General features: G+C 42.9%; 2 protein-coding genes across 3 annotated transcripts in view; one reads left to right on the forward strand and one right to left on the reverse strand.

Moving 5' to 3' along the window:
* PCARE (photoreceptor cilium actin regulator) overlaps positions 1 to 23057 on the reverse strand; it is a gene marked incomplete at its 5' end in the record, with an annotated part of 409145 nt that overhangs the window by 58102 nt on the left and 327986 nt on the right. The gene's annotated exons all lie outside the window — the stretch shown is intronic.
* PLB1 (phospholipase B1) overlaps positions 1 to 23057 on the forward strand; it is a 94355-nt gene that overhangs the window by 22773 nt on the left and 48525 nt on the right. For both annotated transcript variants that reach the window (XM_081854127.1, XM_081854128.1), the window contains 13 exons: positions 1542 to 1593; positions 3990 to 4070; positions 6137 to 6202; positions 7324 to 7424; positions 9335 to 9416; positions 12422 to 12526; positions 13940 to 14035; positions 16175 to 16246; positions 16824 to 16947; positions 19536 to 19594; positions 21367 to 21440; positions 22010 to 22053; positions 22662 to 22770. In XM_081854127.1, coding sequence (XP_081710253.1) covers positions 1542 to 1593; positions 3990 to 4070; positions 6137 to 6202; positions 7324 to 7424; positions 9335 to 9416; positions 12422 to 12526; positions 13940 to 14035; positions 16175 to 16246; positions 16824 to 16947; positions 19536 to 19594; positions 21367 to 21440; positions 22010 to 22053; positions 22662 to 22770 — 1065 coding nt within the window. The remainder of the gene's footprint in view (positions 1 to 1541; positions 1594 to 3989; positions 4071 to 6136; positions 6203 to 7323; positions 7425 to 9334; positions 9417 to 12421; positions 12527 to 13939; positions 14036 to 16174; positions 16247 to 16823; positions 16948 to 19535; positions 19595 to 21366; positions 21441 to 22009; positions 22054 to 22661; positions 22771 to 23057) is intronic.

Raw genomic sequence — 23057 nt, forward strand, 5'->3', positions numbered from 1 at the left:
AGAGTTAGTGACCTGCATGCCTTCTTGAATCGCAGCCAGAAGAAGCATTCCCTGTGTGCTGCTTCTACCACAGAACTGTTATTAAAAGAGGCATAGCATCTCAGGATGCTACAAGCTTAGCTTAGCTGCTGCTCCCTCTAACAACCTGGAGGAAGGAGTTGGTGCAAGTCATTAGATTTGCACATTACAGAAAACTAGGACTCCAAATACCACAGGGGACGGGATGGAAATTCAAAATGTCCTTGATAAATTGGAGCACTGGTTGTTTGCAAAATTATACATAAGATTTAACCTGTTTCTTTTTCTAAAAGTGTGATGTATTACAAATTAGGGGGAAATAACCAAATGCATGAATTTAAAATGGGCCTGGTCAAAGTGGAATGGCTAGGACAGGGATCATTAAACATGATGTCCTCTAGGTATTGTTGATCTCCAGCTCCCATCAGCCTCAGCCAGCATAGCCAGTGGTGAGGATGATGGGAACTGTAGCCCAACAACAGGAAGGTCAAAGGTTAGCTACCCCTGGGTTAGCCTATAATGCTGCCGAGAAGCATTGTGAGGCTATGCTGAATCACGAGGGCAGATTCCCACATCTGAGCCAGTAACACAATGCATAGGGTCACATTTACTTTTTGCATGCTCAGAAAAGCTTGACGTGGAGTGATATGCAAAAAGGCATGCAAGCTCTGTGGGTTGTGTCAGCCCACCAGGACTGCCTCTGCACATAGCAATGGCTATTTTAGCTGGAGGTCAGTCACAGGTGTGGCTCATGCCAGTGGTGGCTGCAAAAATCAACTCTGAGTCATCAGTGCAGCACTGCTGTAAGTGAGGCAAAGGCCATTTTTGATAGCACGAACAGAAGTGTTGCATGCAAGCCACTGGATTTAATTGTGCCGTTAGATTACTGTTATCATCTCTCCCAGCTCAGTTAGATGACAATAGCTGGGGATAATATTTTATGCCTACAGCTGATATCATTCAACCCTGAATTTATCCCGATAAAAGCTGATGCTTGGGTGAGAGATGTCTGTTTTCTGTTCCTGGCCCCAGGCCAGCGATCCACTTTTGCATATGGCAGGGAATTGCATGCACGGTAGAGCTGCTGTTCCATGGGCACATCCCATTTGTGGGAATCCTACTGCACACAGAAAAGCATAGCAGTTCCACGGCTCGGCATTCCTTGTGTGCCAACACATGTGGGATCATTCTCAGAAAGATTAGCATTGCACAAATTGGCAGGCCAGAGCTGTTGATGCGATCCTGCCTGTGCAAGGTGTCCCATATGCAGAAACAGGCACAGTAGTCATGACCTGTCTGCCCTCTGAGACTGGCTATTTGAACATTAAAGCAAGTTTAAAGATGTTTTCAAAGTTCTTTGTACACTGTCTGTTGAATGAAGTGGCTTTGGGGGGTGGAATTTATGGACACAGGCCAGTACCATTTGAATTAGTTTTCCTGTTACCATATTCCTTGGAACGACACTCCCAATGGCTGTACTGATCACAAAATTCTAATCACTTGCCTTTTTTTTATATATTTAGAGGCCTCCTATCTCAAGCTAGAAAGCTAATAGAGTTGATGAAGACTGATTCTGTGAGTTTCTGTTAATGCGAGCCTTTCTTTTCTTTTCTTAATGGGTTGCATTATCTTACGCGATTTCGCAAGGGATGGGAAGGGGAGGTTAAGGTCTTAAGGATGGAATGAAGGGTTCACTTTTTAATCAAATAGAAATGAAAAACACATAGAAATGGCTCACAAGGGATCCTTGACTAATTGTGTAGTACTATTTTTTTCTTTTTTCTTTAAAAAAAGTTGATTTGAATATAAATACCCAGGAAAAACTACAGATAAAAGCCATATTCATAGAAGAGGCACCCCCTCCTACTCTCACGCAAGAGGGAATGCTTTTTTATTTTTAGTTTTTTAAAAACCTATGGTGCCTGTTGTGATATATGCAGCCACCATCTAAAACTGGGATGGCAAACCTACGGTCTTCCAGACATGATTGAACTCAAACTCCCATCATCTCTGTTCAGCATGGCTGATGGTCAAGAATGATGGGAATTCCGGAGGGCCACAGAATCTCTTTCCCTGATTTAAAAACATAGAAAATATGCTTCCCCACCCCTTTAAAATTATTGTCTTTAATTTTTCCATAAAATTTTAGTCATGAAGATATGATGTATGAAGATATAATCCGGGAAGGGTTTGCTATTTCTTGAGCCTGCCTACCATGCATTGCTGCAGCAACACAACATCTTCCAAACAGGGTAGACTTTTTTTTTTAAAAAAAAGATGCAGATGCTGATGCAGGTCATTAATACTGCCAGAAGCTGCAGTGGCAAAGGTCTGGGCCAGCACGCAGGAGTGAGAGAAGAGCTCTGACGGGTACGATTGATAGGAGTGGTGGTGGTCAGATTTCTGAACCGTTTTTGAATATGGATCTTAGGATTTACATATCTGAATTAGCATGCTTTGGGCTGCTACGGTACTGCTTCAAGAGGGTGCCCAGAATGTCACTACTTTGCAGGAGAAATTCAGGAGCATACCAGAACTATAGTTTATTGCAGTGAATAAAGCACTCTGTTGCCTGAGCATGACAATTTTTTTTTTTAAAAAAAACACACAACAGAAAACAAAAAACAAAGGACTTTTTGCAGTTAGGAAAGTGACAGGGAAATGCCCTGAAGCATGTGGGATGAGCAAATGATTAACAGAAAGACATGTAAACACCCTGCAAGCAGTTCAGGCTGAATGCTCATTGTTGTATAACTGCCCCACAAAGAAATCAGAATGATTGCTAAATAAAAAGAAGACAGGACATAATCTAACCACCACCTAAGTGTTGTGTATGCAAATCAAGATAAATGCTCGATAAACAGGATGTCTGGTGGAGTCCCTAGTGGCTCAGCAGTACACATCAGGAAAAACAGTAAACCAACTATAAAAACAGATGGGATGCCAGATGCTTCAACATGTAACTATTTAACAAGACATATAAACTTAGATTAGTTATATACCAGTTTAATCATTCTAGTATCCTGCAAAGAACCCTGGGAATTTTAGGTTTTGTTCTGAAGCTTAGAATTCATACATCTCCTGGGAAAAGGGGAGTGCTGCTAAACCAATTATGTAAATATGTACTATATACGATCCCTGGATGGTTAAGTCCAGTCAAAGGCGACTACGGGGTGCGGTGCTCATTTCACTATATCTGTTAAGTAACTCATATAGTTGCCAGTTTGGGCCACTCAAAAAGGACCAAGCATCACTGTGGTCCAGCGTTGCAGCTTCCAGGTGTGTGCCTGCAAATCATTTGTGCATTTAATAAGATGCATGAGAAAAGTTAAAAGCGACCCATCAAACTCCCCTGAACCTTCTGAGGTTGCATTAAATCACTGCAGAGAAATTGGGCTGACAGATTTCTGTTTTCATTCCAATGTTCTGTTTCTACAGTACAAGGTGCTGAAGCGTAACCAATGATGCTGTTGCCCCAGGAGGTCAGCCTGGCGACTAGTAGCTCTCTAAAGACCTTGCAACCTGTGATCCTTTAGCTGGCAGCCCTGGAGATTGATCCTAAAACTTTATACATGCAGGCAATATCCCTTGTTACTGAGCTGCAGCTCTTTGGCAGTGGTGTGCCTAGCATGCTTCTTCCCTAAGATCAATTGTGCTTCTTAAAAATGGAGATCTAGAGCCCAGTTCCAAATGTGACAGTATACAACTAGGCATGTAGGTGACACTATAGTATCATTAGTGATTTGAAATAGGCCACTGCAAAGTGAACCTGTAATTTTTTGTTTTGTTTTATATAACCATGTGGCACATAAAGACCTAATTTAAGATTGCTGCCCTGGTTTCCTAGGTTCTGTAAAAGTCCAAAGGAATAAGCTGACTGTGCCCCTAAAAGAGCAATTTCTAGGCTGTCGACGCAAGTATTTTTCCTTCTTGCTTTTCATTATGTTTCATCTTCTTTGTCTTTAATGTAGAAAATAAATTTCCAAGAAGACTGGAAACTTGTAACACTTTTCATAGGAGGAAATGACTTGTGTGACCATTGCAAAGATCCTGTAAGTTTCCAAGACATTGTTTTAAAAGTGTTTTTCTCTGTTCATCCCATACAACACCCAGCAAGAAAATCTTACTTGTTTATCTGAGTGCTCATCCATAAATATTCCTAAGTGGTAATGGTGCAGATTGCCCTGGGGATACATTTACACAGGATCTGTCCTTCACATTGTTTAATATAATATTGGAATGACTCCATGTTATCTCTGTCCCGCTGAGTAATGTTCGGGTTTAGATCTGATCCTACCATTAGGCAGAGTGAGGCTATCACCTCAGGTGGCAGATGTTGAGGAGCAAGTGGTGGCAGCTCCTCTGGCTGCTCCTTCTGAGCTCCCTGGGCCTTTCTTCCTATTGGAGTACAGAGCTGTGTTATGCCACATGGCTTGTATTGCACCTCTAAGAGCCTACTGTGTCAGGTTTGGTAGCAGACTCTGTTCAGTTACTAGTAATGAAATAAGATTGCCACTTGCTAGTCTATTCAGCTTCTGCCCAAACATTCCTTGTTTGCTTTCTCCATGGGGCAGGTGAAAGCAACAAGCCATCTGAACTGGGATTGCTTCTCCCGAACAAATCACAACCATGAGCCAATGTGAAATCATATTTTGTTGTTGACTTGCTGATCACAATTTGTTAGGGAGAACAAGACACAATCAAGGTTTGGACACCATGACAAACCAAAGCTTCATGGCTAACTGAAGAAGAGCAATTGTACACTGTGAGCTGGCTTGGCTTATCATCATGTGATAGTGGAGTTAATGTCAGATGGGTTTAAGCATCTAGTCATGTCACCTTCTCTGTGGTGGGACCTAGAGGTCATTCAACCTGAAGATGATATCACACAAAAGCGTATCTTTGAGAACTTTATTGTTGTGACTTCATCTTAAAGATAACTTTCTCTTGATAAAGTCAAAAGTTTAGATAACGGATATATAGATAATTTAATAATAGAACACTTATCATGCCATGGATCCAGCAAATCTGAAAATCTGCCACTTCCTCTAAGCCCTGCTGCAATCTTTCAGATCAACCAGGAGTGGCAGTTTAGCATGCCAGATTAGCATAGGGAGAAAGAGGGTGGCTGTTCCACAGCTGTGAAAGTCTCTTCCCTTTTATGGGCACCACAACCTTTAGAAATATTGTCAAAATATTCAAGGCGGCTTGGACTGCAACTGTGGATGGCACCTTAAGAATAATCAGGTTATTTGCAGGTTACTTGCAAGCAGGTTATTTGCAACATTAGCAGGCTATTTACACGTGAAAGAGCTTCTAGAAGAAGAAGAAGAGTTTGGATTTGATATCCCGCTTTATCACTACCCGAAGGAGTCTCAAAGTGGCTAACATTCTCCTTTCCCTTCCTCCCCCACAACAAACACTCTGTGAGGTGAGTGGGGCTGAGAGACTTCAGAGAAGTGTGACTAGCCCAAGGTCACCCAGCAGCTGCATGTGGAGGAGTAGAGACGCGAACCCGGTTCACCAGATTACGAGTGTATCGCTCTTAACCACTACACCACACTGGCTCTATGTGGACTTAGGGCTCCCAGTCTCTTCATGTGCAGCATTGACTTCCTCATTCACTTCTGTGGCCAGGGCAGCTCCATCATACACATGTTCCGTTGTTCATACAATTGTTCATGCAATGTAAGTGGCAGAGTTAGCAAATGGAGCTCTGCGTGACTCTTTGCCATTACCAGTCATTATCCACCTTTATGACTGAGTGGATTGAAGTTTAGTTCTGAATGCCTACCTGGAACCCTTATCCTAAATGTTTGCAATGCAACACAAGTGTTGCGCTGATGCACTGATAGTTTTGCCCCAAACAGCTCCATGCTCAGTTTACCAGTGCAGCAAATCTTACATCTGCTTCTCACGTGATGCTTTGTTCTCAAGTTCCTAATCTCAAAATTTCTTACTTATTATGTCACTTTTAATCGGTGTGCACTCTCGTGTAAATTTTCCCTTAAAATATGAATGAATAATGAAGTTACTGGGAAAGAACTGAAGCAGGCTATGAGCAGGTCATTGTGAACACAACTCACCTCCCCCCCCTTTTTTTTCTTTCATACTATAGGTACTTTATTCCGCTGAAAATTTTGTAAGCAATATACAGGCTGCTTTGGACATACTCCATAAAGAGGTATGAAAGAATGCTTTGTCAATGGGGCTGGTAGGGGGAAGTAGAGAGATGTTGATTTACTAGTAGTTGAATAGGTCACTCTAGAACATGACATTATTTTATTTATTTATTATGGTAATTCAAAACTGGAGGATTCTCAAGACCCCAGGAGGCTGCCAGACTTGACTATTGGGCTATATTTGGCTTTGGGGGGGGGGTCACACATTGTTAGGTAAGGGACACAGGTGGCGCTGTGGTCTAAACCACAGAGCCTAGGACTTGCCGATCAGACTTGTTCGAATCCCCATAACGGGGTGAGCTCCCATTGTTTGGTCCCAGCTCCTGCCCACCTAGCAGTTTGAAAGCACGTCAAAGTGCAAGTAGATAAATAGGTACTGCTCCGGTGGGAAGGTAAACGGTGTTTTTGTGCACTGCTCTGGTTCGCCAGAAGTGACTTAGTCATGCTGGCCACATGACCCGGAAGCTGTCTGCGAACAAACACCGGCTCCCTCGGCCAGTAAAGCGAGATGAGCACCGTAACCCCAGAGTCGTCCGCGACTGGACCTAACGCTCAGGAGTACCTTTACCTTTACCTTTTACACATCGTTAGAGAACTTACTTAAATGACATTTTGCCACAGACTGAATGATACACAGGTGATTGTGCATTGTGAACACACCATTTAAAGGATGTTTCTCCATTGCAAGAGTGTGGTGTATCACACCTCAGTTTTATGCATTCAGGCACCCATCTAATTCTTGGTAACACACAATAACATCAAACCACTGAAATGAAACTCTTCTCATTCTTGGCTTGGAAACTCTCGGCAGGACCATTGTCTATGAATTGCATAGTACAGCCCCTTCCATTACAGTTAAGGACCTAGCTTTGACAATCTTCCTCCCTATGACTTCAATGGCACTTAAGCTTTTAAGAACTAACGTATCAAGGAAGAGCGCTTCAGCCTGAATTAGGGATCCCTGAATGATTGGAGGCAGGGGGTGGCAGCCAATAATTTCCTCAGTTTAGTGTGTACTGTGCAGGCTGGGTCAGTGGACAATGAATATGTTATATTGATCAAAAGGCCAAATGTACTAAGAAGCTGGTACGACCTATTGCATTTTGCACCTACCTTTTGGCAGGTTCCTCGTACATTTGTGAACCTGGTCTCCATCCTTCACATAGCAACTCTGAGGAAATTGTATCAAGACAAGAGAGTTTACTGCCCGAGACTCCTCATGAGGTAGGGAATTGACTTCTCATTTTCATACAGTTCAGGAAACCCTGCAATATATCTGATTGAGGCAACTAGTTTCCATGTTCCATCTGTGGGTGAACTGCATTACACATGTGTAAAAGAAGGTGCACCTGCTATCAACGCTATTATTTTACTTCTTGAGGCACTTTCAATTATTTTACTTCAAGTGTGGTTGGATGGTCATTGTCAATGTACTGTTGCTTAATATTTTATCTTATTTTAATATTGTATTCCAGATTTTAATTTTTTTATGTATGCCACACTGAAATCCATAAAACTGTGGTGTCTGTTTGTCTATCTATCTATCTGTCTATCTATAGGTGTGTGTTCTATATTCTAGAGTTACTGGCAGTCATGGAATTACTACTATAGATATATAGTCACACACACACATGCAGATATAAAATATTATCTTGACTTCCAGATATAAAGAACCGTGCCCATCAGTTTACATCCTAGATTACTGTTCGTAATGAATAGCAACCACTGTACAGAGAAAGTAGTTAGTGCCAAATACAGTTCTGCAGCTCAGAGTGTTTGAGAAACATGTGAAATTTTATTGCCTTGCAAATTGAAATGCATTGCAATGGCAGTGAAGCTAGTATCCACCAAGAAGGAGTCTGCATAAATCACTGTGTGCTTGGCTTGAAGCCAGGCTGATTACTCTTCTTGCCTTCCTAACCCCTGCATTCCTGCACATAATGAATCAGGGCATTCGGGAAGGATAGAAAAGGTCACAGATATCTTCAGATAATCGTTTTTCTAAGGGATCAGAGGAACTCATCTTTAATCTCTTAGGCTCTCGTCCCAGTCCTTGTCTAGTTATTAGAATCTTGTGATAAGCCTGTGCTTGCAGCAAATGACATTTGTTAAAGAGAAGCTGTAAAGGAAACACACACAAAGGCAGTACACACAGATTGCATCCAGCTTTTCTGAAACAACGAAATGCCCTGCATTCATCAAAAGGGAATGCTGACTGCACTCCAGTGTGAAAGTTGCAGAAGAAGAGACAGGGGAGATCAGTGTTTGTGGAGAGACAAATAAATGCCCTGATTGACTTAAACTATAATTCCTTTTTACATGATCAGAAGCCCAGGTAGGCTGAAATGGTGGAAAGTGAGTGGGTTCACTGCCTCCCATGAATGTAGCCAGGATTTTTGTGTGTGGGAGGGGTGGCCTTTGGGGGGGCATAACCTCAGTTAGCTATGTATTTATTTTTTATTGATTTAGGGGGAGCAGCTGCCCCTCCCTGCCCCCCTCCCTGCCCATTCCTCCAACCCTACTCTCAGCCTCCGTGTGTTGATCAGCACTGTGTCCACATACATGACATATGTGTACACAGAGCCAACACATGGAGATCAGGAATAGCAACAAGCAACACAATCCTGTCCCCACTCTGTATGTTCAGGCTTTGTGGACCTTACCATATGGAAAGGACTATAGTTGTTTGGAAATCTGCAAGTCTGAAGCAAGTTCAGGGATGAATTTTCTAAAATGAGAGGTTCTGCTGCTCGAGTTTTCCTGGCCTTCTGACTTAGAATCACAGAATTGTGGAGTTGGAAGGAACCCCAAGGGTCATCTAGTCCAACCCCCTGCAATGCAGGAATCTCAGCTAAAGCATCCAGGATAGATGGTCATTCAACCTCTGCTTAAAAACAACTGAGGAAGGAGAGTCCACAGCCTCCCCAGACATACCGTTCCACTGCTGAAATGCTCTTACTGTCAAAAGGTTTTTCCTGATGTTTAGTCGGAATCTCCTTTTTTGTAACTTGAAGTCATTGGTTCGATTCCTACCCTCCAGAGCCGGGGAAGACAAGCTTGCTCCATCTTCCCTTAAGATATTTAGGGGATGCGTTACTGTTTGAAGAGCCATGTACCATTTTCCTCCTTTCTAGATCTCTTTGTACCTGTGTTTTGAACCCCAGTGATAACTCTACTGAAATTGAGACGCTGGAGTTGTTTAACAAAAGGTATCAGGTAAGGAAACTTAATAATCTTCCCTTTCATCACATTTAGAAGCAGGTTGCCAGACCCAACTCCTCAAGTAATAGTTGCAAGCAAGCATCAAATAGATGAAACTTTCATAATAGGTTACCTCTTACAGTGGTAAGACGAACGCCTTGCAAGACGGAAAACCCGCTAGACGAAAGGGTTTTCCGTTTTGGAGGCGCTTCGCAAAACGAATTTCCCTATGGGCTTGCTTTGCAAGACGAAATGTCTTGCGAGTTCCTGCGGGTTTTCCCCCCTTTCCCCCCCCTTTTCCTAAGCCGCAAAGCTGCTTATCAGCTGATTCGCTGATAAGCCGCTTATCAGCTGATCCTCTAAAAGCCGCTAAACCGCTAATAGCGCTAATCCGCTAAGCCGTCAATGGGCTTGCTTCGCAAGACGAAAAAACCGCTATACGAAGAGCCTCACGGAATGGATTAATTTCATCTTGCGAGGCACCACTGTACTTCATTCTTACCTCATGGCCACAGCATTTTCCTGCCCCCCGCTACTGTCCAGGCAATTGGTAGCGACATCAGTCACAGTATGGAGGACAGGGGCGGGTAACACCAACTGCTCCTGCCCCAATAGGCAATGGTAGTGCAAATACTCAAACTCCAATCGTTGTTGTTTTACCTACTCTGTATAACCTTTTGACAGCAGGTTATATAGAAAAATCTAAGAGAGGTAGAAGAGCAGCAGCAGGTAAATGACCTTCATAAAGTTCTGCTAGGTGGAAGTTTCTGAGTTCTGAATTATTTATCCATGCAGTGACATTTGCTGAATATATACCTGAATTTTATGTCACATTCTCTCCCCCCCTTCTTTTTCAGTGGAAACTAGATGAGGCATGCTTGCCTAGCCGATTTTAATATTTTAAAAATGTCACTTTTCCTTTCCTCACCCTCACTTTAGTGTTTCACTACAGTACTGGGCATGTATTCACAGAGGTTTGTGGTAGCAACTGAGGGAAGTTGATTACTTGGCAATGAATGAGACTTCTCAGTTGGACTACAACAGAAAACAAAAGCACCGAGACATAAGAAAGGATCAAGCATTTAATGTCTTGCGTCAGTTTCCACTGACCATGTGGAATCATAACTAAGGCCTATTATTGATCATGTTGGTATATTTCAGCAGGATCCTTCTCAATTTTTGGTTTGTAAGCTTTTCTGGGTTGACACTTTCCTCAGTTACTGACCCCATAGTCTCTGCTGAGCATCTGTCCCTGATGTGTCACATGTTCCTTCCAATCAACCTCTGCTGGAGAAAGGAAGTCTATTGCCTCTTTATCAGGTCTTTCACGACACAACAGAACTAACTTTAGAAGGTTAATCCAACATATTTAGTCACAAGCCATGTTCTAACGCCATCTTATTATCCTATTTTGCCATGTTGTCTTGGTGCTTACCACAGTCTTCCTAAGCCTTAAGCTTAGGATGCCCAGAATACAAAATCTCTGGTATAATATTGAAAAGAATTATATGTCACCTTCTCTACTAAATACTGCAGAAAGGACAAATAGACTTGAAAAGACAGAGGAGCTGCTGTGTGCTCAAATAAGTATTAGGTGACCTGGTTAGAGGCAAATGAAGATTAAGCAAAGGATTCAGGAAGGACATGTGTTTGGGGGCTTTGAAATGTGGTTTAGTAGGACAGTGAACAAAGGCAGTGTGGAGGGAGGAAGGGGAGCTGCAGGAGAATAGAAAATGGATTTCAACAGTCTGCAATTAAGAAAAGGGAATCTTTTTTTACCAGGGATTTCAATGGGAGAACTCTGATACCATAAGAGAGAGCTGCTGTAGTGCAGCAGCTGAGAGTGTGAACTGTGAGCTTGAGGAAATCTGTATAGGAAATCTGTAATTAGATCTTCCACCTTGGTTATTAGCTAAAAGTCACCTATGGGTGGGCTGGCTCCCGCCCCCCAGAGCATCCACATCCCTTCTCTCTCTCTCTCTCTCTCTCTCTCTCTCTCTCTCTCTCTCTCTCTCTTCCTGCTGCTCTTGGGAGGGGGACTATTGCAATATGTTGTACCTGGGATTGCCCTTGAAGATGGTCCAGAAGCCACAGCTAGTGCTGAATGCCACCCTGGTTTTCCACTCCCTATCCTGCAACAGTCAGCCAACATTACTTGGCCACTGAATGCATTCCTTGACCACTGTCTAGAGATTTTTCTTTGGGGTGGAGGTATCTTTCTTCAAACACTGACATCTCCCTAAGTCTGAAGAACTGAGTTCACTGGCAAAGTATATATATCCCCATGTCCTAGACAATGTGCTTGCACCCTGCATTGGCTATATCTCATTTTTAAAGCTGTGTCTTTGTCACACAGTAGTCTGTGTATTAGGCTTACATCTCTATAAGGCCCTGAGTGATGGTAGGAGCTAGTTCTGCTGCCTGCTGTGATGTTCCTCCCTGTTGCTCTGCATCTAAAAAGAAGCCAGGCACAGCTTCAGGGAGAATAAACAAGCAAGCTGTTATGTACTGAGTTGAATAGGATCCAAAATGCAGCAGTCTGATTGGTCCTGGATCAATAGGATTCAGAATGCAACAGTCTGATTGGTCCACAGGAGCCACCCAATCCAGCTCCAGGTGGAAGTGAATCTGCAACCTGATTGGCCGACAGGAGAATCCCGGAATTAGCCAATCACGTGGGGCGCATTGTGTAAATGATGTATATAAAGCAGTCATTCTGAGGGAACTTCCATTCCTCCTCACCACTATGAGCTGAATAAAGAGCATGAAATCAACTCTCGACTCCGAGTATATTTCACAAGCACTGCTCAGAGAGGCTCAGAAGGAGGCTCTCTCCAATGGTGGTTTTAGCAGCTGCCAGAATGTTGGCTGCTATAGCCACCCAGGGCTTTCTCACCACATGGAGGCTCAGTGCACTAAACCTTTTCTCTACCCAATATTTCTTCATTGAGGTGTCTGGCTTCCATTTCTGGTTTAGCAGCCCTACTGTGGTGCAATGACTGTGGGTTTTGCTTTGCTAGGAGGGAATTCATGGCTTAGTCGAGAGTGGAAGGTATGACGCGAGGGAAGATTTCACAGTGGTTGTGCAACCGTTTTTTGAAGAAGTGAGAATGCCGGAGACTACGGTAAAGTACAAAATTGCATGTATGCATGTGTTTTGCTTTAAACCGTTAATTTACTGTCCATGTTCCCAACATTTATAGCTCATTTAAATAGGAATAAGTTGTCAGGGTACATATTTCCACATGACTACGTGTCATAGGACCCTTTCGCCACATAACATTGGTCTGTGAACAGCTTGTATTCACACTAACTTGGTGAATTTACACACACACACACACACACACACACACACACACACACACTTGTGTGAAATGGGGAGGGGTTTGGACAAGACCAAGTTAATAGTCTCAGGATGCCTGCAAATGTTTCCTGACAGAGACACATCCTTTGTTGATGAAAGTACTGGATGACCCAATAAATAAAATTGTTTTGGAGGAGATGATTCATTCTGATTTCCCACTCTAGTCAGAGCAAGGGAGCCAGCTAGCTAGGTGTGAGTAAAGAACAGTGGACTGCCATTTGAGTAAAAGACTAAGAAAGGACCAGAGACAAAACAGAGACAGAAAGCTGAATTCAGAGCCATAAGCTAATAGCATTTTCAGGTACCTGCTGCCTTTCTCTGCCCATTGGATGTGGAAACTTTCCATTGCAGTGTTTAAGCCGCTTTCTTCCAAAAGAAAAAAAACCAAACCTGGCTAAGTGCTGCATCCCTAGAACTTATCTGGAAAATGGAGTGAGGGTAACAATATATTCCTGGGTATGGGCAATCATTGTTCTTTTCCCACATATTGTCTCCAGTCTCAGATGCTGCGATGGAATCACAACAACAACAACAACAACAACAACAACAAATTTATTATTTATACCCCACCCATCTGGCAGCCACTCTGGGCGGCTTCTAACAGAAAATTAAAATACAATGATTCAACAAATATTAAAAGCGATATAGTACAGTGGTACCTCGGGTTACAAACACCTCGGGTTACAAACACTTCAGGTTACAGACTCCACTAACCCGGAAGTAGTACCTCGGGTTAAGAACTTTGTCCCAGGATGAGAACAGAAATTGCGCGGCGACAGCAGGAGGCCCCATTAGCTAAAGTGGCACCTCAGGTTAAGAACAGTTTCAGGTTAAGAACAGACCTCTGGAACGAATTAAGTTTGTAACCAGAGGTACCACTGTATATAGAGAACAGCAGTGGGATGAGATGATGCAGATATTATTCAAACTATAATGTGAATGGCCACTGGGCTTCTCTAAGCTTTACACAGAATTATGTCACAGACCATGTCACTTGCATATCTTTGCCATTTGGTCCCACTGTTTATTTTCTTCATGCATCATGGCCTCTGATTACTGAAAGCTTAACCCACCACAAATGTTAGTCTTTGAGGTACTACAAGGCTCTTAATTTTCCCCACCTTCCTGTCACCTTTTGAAAGCCCCATCATAAAGTGGTTGTCTCTTTCTTTAGGAAGGGTTGCCCGATTCCTCCTATTTTGCCCCAGACTGCTTCCACTTCAGCCAGAAGGGTCATTCCCAAGGTGCTCGGGCTCTGTGGAATAACATGGTAAGAAAAATCTCTCTCAATGCAATCATCAGACCTCTAAAATCTTCCAGTGAATGTGATTTGCACCAAAAGAACCCTCCAAGAATTGCATCAGCTTGGCTGAACTTCAATGATTTTTTAAAAATATTTATTAAGTTTCTATTTTATCAAATTTAAACAAATCCTTATTATATTCATTACATATTTGTCTCATGGTTTCAATAATTCATTATTAATTCATAGCATTTATACATTTTCCCATTTGCATTTCATTCCTTCCATTAATCACAAATTTTTAAATAAATATAAAAAGGTACAAATCCTTAACATTGCAAGTTTTCTTACAACAACCCTACTAGTGTTGTTAATTGTTTACAATTGTCCGTCAAATATTGTGCTGAACTTCAATGATGCTCCTGGCAGATTAGGGCTAATTGAATTGTTCTCTGTGGTAGATGTTTTTACATCAGACATATTTTAAAAATTACTCATGGGAACTAGCTCTGTAAACTCCTGAAATGTGCTTAAAGAAACTGATTGGATTGGGGCTAGAGCAGTGGTTCTCAAATTTTGTTCTCTGAGCCACATTTTCAGAATATTTTTTTTTATCACGCAACACCACTTTTTTTTAATTGCAAAGAAATACATTGGAAAACACAACTAGGGTTGTCCTCCATATCACTTGAGGCTCTTGCTCTCATTTTGAAAGGATATTTATCCATATTCTGCAAATAAAAATAAAAAATATTTCTACATTGCACTGAAATGTTTAAATGTTTCTTTGGGTGTCCTGGAATCTTCTTACCATACTTGCCATCCTCTCCTGCCATGCCAGCGTGACACTTCACGCCATTTGAGAATATCTATAGGCAAAAATCTTGCAAATATGGCATTGGTTCTACCACTTGTATTCACTCCATTATTTCTAAAACAAAAGATCAGGTTTGCTTGAGTTTTTATTTCTCATTCTCAACTGTAGTCCAGTTACACATTCCCAAAGAGAAGCAAGTTACCGTATTTTTCGCTCTATAAGATGAAAGTTTTAGCTCTAGTTTTTAGAGGAGGAATACAAGAAAAAAAAATTCTGTTGTTGAAGAGGAAGGAGGAGGCAGGATAAGGCTAAGGCATCACAAGAGGCACTGCACAGCTCTCCCTCTTGCTGTTCTGGCTTCAGCGATAGCTGCGCATCCTGCATTCGCTCCATAAGACGCACACACATTTCCCCTTACTTTTTAGGAGGGAAAAAGTGCATCTTACAGAGCGAAAAATACGGTACTTCATAATAATCCAAATGCATGTGGGGAAAAGGTGCTATTCTCACCTGGCAGAGAAGCAGAGACCTAGGCCTCATCCGTACTATACATTTAAACAGTCATGGCTTCCCCCAAACAGTCATGGCTTCCCCCAAAGAAACCTGGGAACTTTATTTTTTGTTAAGGCTGCCAAGAGTTGTTAGGAGAGCCTTGTTGCCCTCACAGAGCAATAATTCTCAGGACGGTTTAACAGTCGATCAGTCTTCCTTCCTTCCTTCCTTCATCATTTTATTTGTATGCTGCCTCTCCATAGTTAAAACCATGTTCAAGGCAGCTTACAGCTTGGAGGGGGGAAATTACACACCGTAACTGCAAGGAACTCTGAAAATTGTAACTCTGTGAAGGGTAGGGGGGTCTCCTCATATCTTTCAGCACCTATAACGAACTACATTTCCGAGGATTCTTTGTGGTGGGCAGTAAGCTGCAGGGGTTTAACGTTGTATAATACTGCTTCAAATATATGGTGCAGGTGGAGCCTTAGAAACAAATCTGCTCTGTGACTATAAATGTGATGAATTTGATGAACGAGCAAACTGACCTGCAGGAGACATGGCCTGTGTGTGTGTGTGTGTGTGTGTGTGTGTGTGTGTGTGTGTTGACTCTTTGCCAAAGTCCTGTCTATTGCATTCTTCTCTCCCTTGTAATTTGCATCTTTGGCATCCTAAAGTGAAAGATGCAGCAGGATCAAATGGTGTTTTAGTTCAGAAGTCAAGGTAACGATGAATCTGCAATTATGCATCGGCTTCTTCCTTCCCCCAAAGGTTATGCAGCTTATAGTGACTGACTCCCCCCTCCCTGCATGTTTTATTCCTCATCCCATGCTGACTCTTCTTCTTCTTTGATACAGCTAGAACCCCTTGGGGAGAAGTCAAAACTGCAAGCGCTTGAAATGATGATAACCCTCAAATGTCCAGATCAGGTAAAGTGAATATTTAACAGTGTTGCTCTTATTAACTAGCTGATGCCCAGCATCATTTGATAGGTGTGCTTTTTCCTTCCTTCCTCGCTCTGTCTGTTGAAGAGACAAACTAGCACTGCTGCCATCTTGTTTCTTCTCTGGGGCCTATGAATTGCAGAAACTCACAAAGTGGGAAGGAAGCGCACCAGGCAGCTAGTTCTCTGGTGGAGCACATGCAGCGGTGGCTTAATTCACACAAACAGTGGGATGCTGTCACAAACTGATGGAGTTGGGAAGGGGATGTTCTTATTTTGATGGAGGAAGAGCATTTGCTGTTTTCCAGACAGGCCTGAACAGCAGAGGTTGGTCCATTTTTGAGGGCGCACTGCCCCAACAACCTCAGCCAATCCCCACCTTTCTGCCTTCTTACATACGTTGGTTTATTTATTTATAAAAATATTTATATGCTGCTGTATATACACAGCAGTTTACAACAATATAAAACTTCCTCCTCCACTGTATCAGCTTCGTAGACATAGCTATCTCTGCACTCTAGGGCCATGTTTTTATTTTGACTTGGGTTATCCCGGTTTCATAGGCCCAGCCATACTTAATGACATACCGAAACAGCAACTATACCTACACCAGTGAGACCACTGCAGATTATGGAAGCCAGATGCTGTGTGAGGATAGAGCTCCATCCATCAACTTCCCTACTTCAGGTAATGCTTGACATCAAAGCCAGCCAAGGGGAAGTCCATCACTGTACTGAGTTCAGTGGGATCGCATTCTTTAAGGCAAGGAGCCCTGTTTAAGCATTCACACCAGGAGTCGGACTGTGCTTCTACTCTGTCCCCGGTGTTGCATTTCTCTTGCCATGCAGCACTCAAGTTTTGCGAGTTGAGCACATGGATCTGAAAAGGGCTTTCTTCGTGCAGGCGGCTGCTCACACATAGGGGCTCCACATAAGCAGGACACCCAAATTTGTGGGTGTCTTGCTTGAATGGAGCCCTACAGGCAAGCAGCTGCTTGTTCAAGTGGCTACTTTTCCAGGTCTGTGCTCAACACATAGCGATGAAGCTGCAATGTCGTGGCTAGAGCTAGAAGCCCAGGCCCTGCTTCTCCAGTTACAAGTGAGTGCCCTTCATATAAATAGCGAATAGGGGTAAAGTTGTGCCTTAAGAGTAAGCAGCCTGATCCTTTGTGTGCTTATGTGGAAGCAACTTTCACTAAGTTCCATAGGACTTGCTCCCAGAGAAGTGCATATAGGATTGCAGTCTAATTTATTTGCTTTTGAAAGCAAAATGATTAGCAAATATCTCAGCAATGGAAGAGCCAGACTGAAATACCCCTGAACTTATGGGAAAGTAGTATCTGGGATACAGCAATGTCTGAGCATCTCACCAGACCATAGTTGTCAACGTTTCCCTTTTTTTAAGGGAAATTCCCTTATTCCAAATAGGATTCCTTGCAAGAAAAGGGAAAAGCTGACAGCTATGCACCACACACAGGAGGGCAATTAAAAGCATAATGAATAGGGACACCTTCCAAGTAACGTGGGCCCCATTTTTTAATTATGTTAATGGCCCAAATCAAAAGCTGGTTATACCAACCACTCAATATTTTCAGTGGAGGGGTTATGTAAGGTAATAGGTTTGAACGTTGAATGTGTAAGTGTATGTCTAGAGACAGCGGATAAAACAAACATCATTAGCTGTACTGCTGGATAAGTGTTTAATGGTTATTGTATTTGTACTGGTTTAAAAACCAATAAAATTAGTTTTTTAAAAAAATCCTACTTCATGCATTTGCACAGCTGCTGAAGTAGGTTCTTATTTACAAAAGCATTTTTTGCAATGAGGGTATCTGCTGCACAGGGGTAGCCAATATTGTACCTTCCAGATGTTTTGGACTACAATTCCTACCATCTCTGACCACTGGCCAAACTGACTAGAGCTGATGGGACTTACAGTCCACAAGAGCCTTATGGTGGTGATCCCTGAGTTAGTCTTTAAGGTGCCACAGGTCTCTTTGTCTTCCTGACCCTGCGGTGTGTTAGAACAGCTCCTCTCTTTCTGCAATTTGTTTGCATAACTTGCCGAAATATGATGATGTGACGCTTGCTCAGCTAGTTCATTAGCTTGCTTGCTCAGCTAGTTAGAAGGAATAATCCTTTCAGGTAATTTGCAGGCTGACTTGCTGTAAATAATTCGTTGCAACTTCAAGGCCTCATATACATTTCAGAACTTGGCTATACTTTTATAATGCTGTTAGTAGTAAACAAAGCTTGGCACCCCCTTAAATGCTATTAGAAGATGCATCCTCTCCAACTCATAGTTGACATTTCATCCTACATGAAGCTTGGCTTGCTTTGTGTTGTAATACAGGTCTCCTGTAAGGTAAACTTCCAGTCCTGTGTTTTGCCCACCAGATGCAAAATAAACCCAACCCATTTTCACCCTTTCCTTGAAACCTGTGTACCTTCAGATGTTAAATGGGCATAAAATAAGAGCAGGATGCGGAGCGCGGTAACACTTCAGATACCCAGTCTAAATCATTATTAAGAATTAGTGCAGTTCAGGGTTAGCCATGATGGCACCCTTAAGATGATAACTTCCATCATCCCTGACCATGGGCCAAGCTGGCTGGCTCTGTTGGGAGTTGTACTGGAGGGCACCATGTTGCCTATCCTATACTGGGGTAGGATATCAGTCTTGGTGCCCTGGTTACCCCACCCACAAAAGAATTAAAATCCATATGGGCTGAATACTCTGTCTCAGCACTATTTAAAATGGGTATCCCCTAAACCTCCCACCAAATTGAAAAAGTTTGGAGCACCCATATCAATATTATAACCCTTTGGTGCATCCTTAACCATTTTAGAATTATATTCCAGTGCTGTAGTATTTTTAACATTGTTCCACTTATAGAGCTGGTATCCAATAATGCATAGGAGTGCCAGATATATATGGAACACCAACTCCTTGTGTTGTGCAAAGATTCAGTGTCGAACAGAATTAAACAGCCCGATCCTATCCTTTGGATTTTTTGATAATCAAAATCCTTAATGGTAGCTTAGGCATTCAGCCTCTTCACTGATAGATTGATCAGTATGTTTCTATCTTGCCCTACACGGCCATTGTTTTATTTTATACAAAACTGCTAAATTTTGTGAATCGGAGCACGTTTGATGTTTCTCAGCACTGGAGTATAAACATTCACTAATTCACATCCTATGATTAACATAATTCTCCTTCCTGTTGCAAATTTAACTACATCTTTTTCTTTCTTTCTTTCTTTTTCCTTATAGTGCATAGCTTGAAACCAGCTGACGTGCAAGTAATTGCTGCCCTGGGGGATTCCATGACTGTAAGAAACATTGCTCCTTTTGCCATCCCCCAAAGCGAGCTGCATCACAGTTTGCTTGCTTAGATGGAGGAGGGTATTTGGCTTACATACTGGCTTGTGGCATGCAGAATACTTTAGCATGCCAAGCAGATGGAACATTTGCTACAGCCGGGGTGTGTGTCATCACTGATGGGAGCAGTGGCGTAGCGTGGGTTATCAGCACCCGGGGCAAGGCAAGTAATTTGCGCCCCCTAACCCATGGATTTGCGCCCCCTAACCCGTGGATTTCCCTAACCCCCAGATGTTGCGCCCGGTGCGGCCGGCCCCCCCTGCACCCCCCACGCTACGCCACTGGATGGGAGATAGTGGCCACCACATTTATATGTAAGATGGCTGCATGCACCGCTCCGCACATAGATTTCCTTATTCCCAATCATCCACATAGCTAGCCAGAGTTCTTAGTGATGGTTCCAAGCAGTGCCAGATTTACATATAAGCTAAACAAGCTATAGCTTAGGGCCCCACTCTCTTGGGGGCCCAAAAATTTTTTAAAGGGAAAGAAAACTGGATGTACATTTCCAAAATATAAGATAAAAAACAAATAAAATAAAACCTACATACAGCAACAGTGTTTTGTGTTGTGTAGGCTCCTCTGATGTAAGTAGTGGGCCCCACCTACTAGCCTGCTCCCTAAAATATCACTGGTTTGCTCATTTCTATATATAGGGTACCATATAACATATATTCAACACAAAAAACAGCGACTATTTGTTGTTGGCAAAGGACAGCTGGACATATAAAGAGCCCCATTACCCTCAGTAGCTAAGGGCCTCATCAAACCTAAATCCAGCCCTGGTTCCAAGGCTCTAGAACTCCTTGCCAGTTGAGGTCCAGCTTCAAATACCTTCTGGCAGACCAATCAAGGGCAGCAGTTGCAGCCCAGTGTGGAAACCCCTCACACCCCAGAAGGTGAAATGACTTCACCATGGTGACCAGCCATTGCAATGCCTCCTTGGCCAGCTGCCATCGCAAAGTTTGAAATTGCCCTATCAGGTGCAAGCTGAGGAGTGGAGCCAGGATGGGGATGAAGGCTGACTGCATCCAGTTGGCCCCATCTTCAAAGACCTTTCACCGTCCGGTAAATAAAGTTTTCTTTAAATAGGCCATTCCCCTATGTTATAAATGTGTCGAAATAAGTTTTAGCTGGTGTTTTTATTGAAGTTTTTCCTACCTGATATTTTCTGGGGATTCTTTGATATCATTGCTGTTTTATTGTATTTTATTATGTGTTTTATAATATTCTGATTATCATTAGGCAGGACAAAAAACCCCTAAAAATAGTCAAAACTCTTCCCCCATATGCCACATAATGTAAAGTGCCAAATTATCATCTAATCCAGCCAGTCATTTGCGCACATGCACCAACTCTATTTCACATTCTCTGTATTATCCTGTACAGAGTGAATATGGGACAGGGTGTTGTAAAAGTTCATTGGCCTGATTGGGTGCCACTTCTCGATTAATTGCCCCATTTATTGTCCAGTTATCTTGAGTCATGCTGATAATGTTTCTAAACCAGTCTTCACGCATCCATAAATCCTGTTGATGGAACACAGTGTACATAGCAACTGCTTTAGAGCTTTCAAAATGCCATGGAGCATCTGACAAAAAGGGTCAGCTGCCCTTGTTCTAGGAGCCCGAAGCCTTAAAAGTACACTTTTCATTATGAACAACAACAAAACAAAATACGTGAGTTGCCAACTTCATCTATCTCTTTGGTCTCTCTGAGGCAGGCTGGTAATGGCATTGGAGCAAAACCAAATGACCTGATGGATATGAATACGCAGTATTGGGGGCTGGCTTGGAGGTAGGTAACTATCCTTGTGATTTTGCTCCACAAATAGCCACTGACTTGCATTTGTGGATATTTCCTCCCACATACAGTAGGCAGTTTTAGAGCATTGTTTCTGGTTTCGTCGCACTGGGCACTGAGCCTAGGGGGCACTGCAGGGCATCACATCTATGATGTAGTGAATTGAGAAGAACGAATGGCGAGAGGTGGGGTGGGTGTCGAATCTGGGCCTCACACAGGGCACCACTGAAATTTGGAAGACCGAAGTACGCCTCCCACCTAAATAAAAGGGGTAGGAAGTAAACAAAAGGAAACACCACAATTATTCTGATAGGGAGACTAGCTTGTGAATGTTGAATTTTGAAACTCTTCAGCGCCAAGGTTAGTCAAGATATTTTGGCCCCCGAGGCAGAAAATCCCACAGGCACCTTTCCACATTATCTCCCTTGCAAAAGCATGAAATGTACTTTTTGGTGTTTGTCATTGTTCCTCTTACTGGCTAAAACTTGACTAAGAGGCTCTTTCTTTCTTTCTTTCTTTCTTTCTTTCTTTCTTTCTTTCTTTCTTTCTGACTCTTATTGCAGCATTGGAGGAGATGCTTCATTGAGGAATGTAACAACTTTGCCCAGTAAGTAAAAGTCAAAGGGTTGGATCCAGATTTACAAAGCAATCGTAAGAACAGGAAGCTGGCGGAATTTATGGTGGCTTAAATTAAACATGCACAAATTACCCCTATTTCAAACTCCTTTCAGGAGTGGGACTACTGCGGCTGACCTGGCCTAAGCCTGGCAGAGGGAAAGCAAGCCTTTAAAATGCAGTTTACTTACATCTCCCTTTTTGCCGACGTAAGTTCCACCAGGTTGCCAGGTCACATGACTAAGCTGAATGGAGTTAGGCTCCAGCCTAAATCCATTCTGCCTGGTGCCATCCTGCCACTCCCCCAGGGCTTGACATCCTCCAACATTTCCCCTACTTTGTCATCCTATTGTCTTCTCCAGCCACCCAGCCAAGATCTTCTCAGGTTCCTGACTCCGCATCAATTATTTCACCTATATACTTCCAAGCTACTCGCTCATTTACTAGAATAATACATGTACTGCTTTCCGCTTACGAGAGTAGTGCTCATAGTGGTAACAACATTGAAACAACAATAAAACAATAACCAGTAAACAATTTGAACAACAAGAAAACAAGAGGTTTTTTAAACCACCAAAGTTATTATTTTCTTTCTTTCAGATATCCTCCGTGAGTTCAATGCTAACCTCACGGGATATTCAACTGGCACAGGAGACCTAAGAAAGCCAACTGCCTTTCTCAACCAAGCAGTTCCAAGAGCACCAGCTGAGTAGGTCTATCCACAGAATAGTGTCATGTGGAAATTGTTCAGCTCACGGCGGCGGTGTGGCGCATGCCCATCGCGTCATCCTCATGCAGCCCCTGCAGCATCGCAAAGTGGCAGTGGACTAGCAGGGCTTGCTTGTTGTGCCTGCCAGGGGCTGCGGGCGGGCAGCAGCAGCACAGCAGCACAGGGCTGGCAGAGCAGCAAGGAGCAGAATGCACCCCCCAAAATGCGCCTGGGGCCACTGCCCCTCTGCCCCCCCCCCAGGTCACATCCATACCCCATGTTTAACT

The sequence above is a fragment of the Podarcis erhardii genome (genome assembly GCF_964252035.2).
Source record: "Podarcis erhardii genome assembly, chromosome: 3".
Lineage (NCBI taxonomy): Eukaryota > Metazoa > Chordata > Lepidosauria > Squamata > Lacertidae > Podarcis > Podarcis erhardii.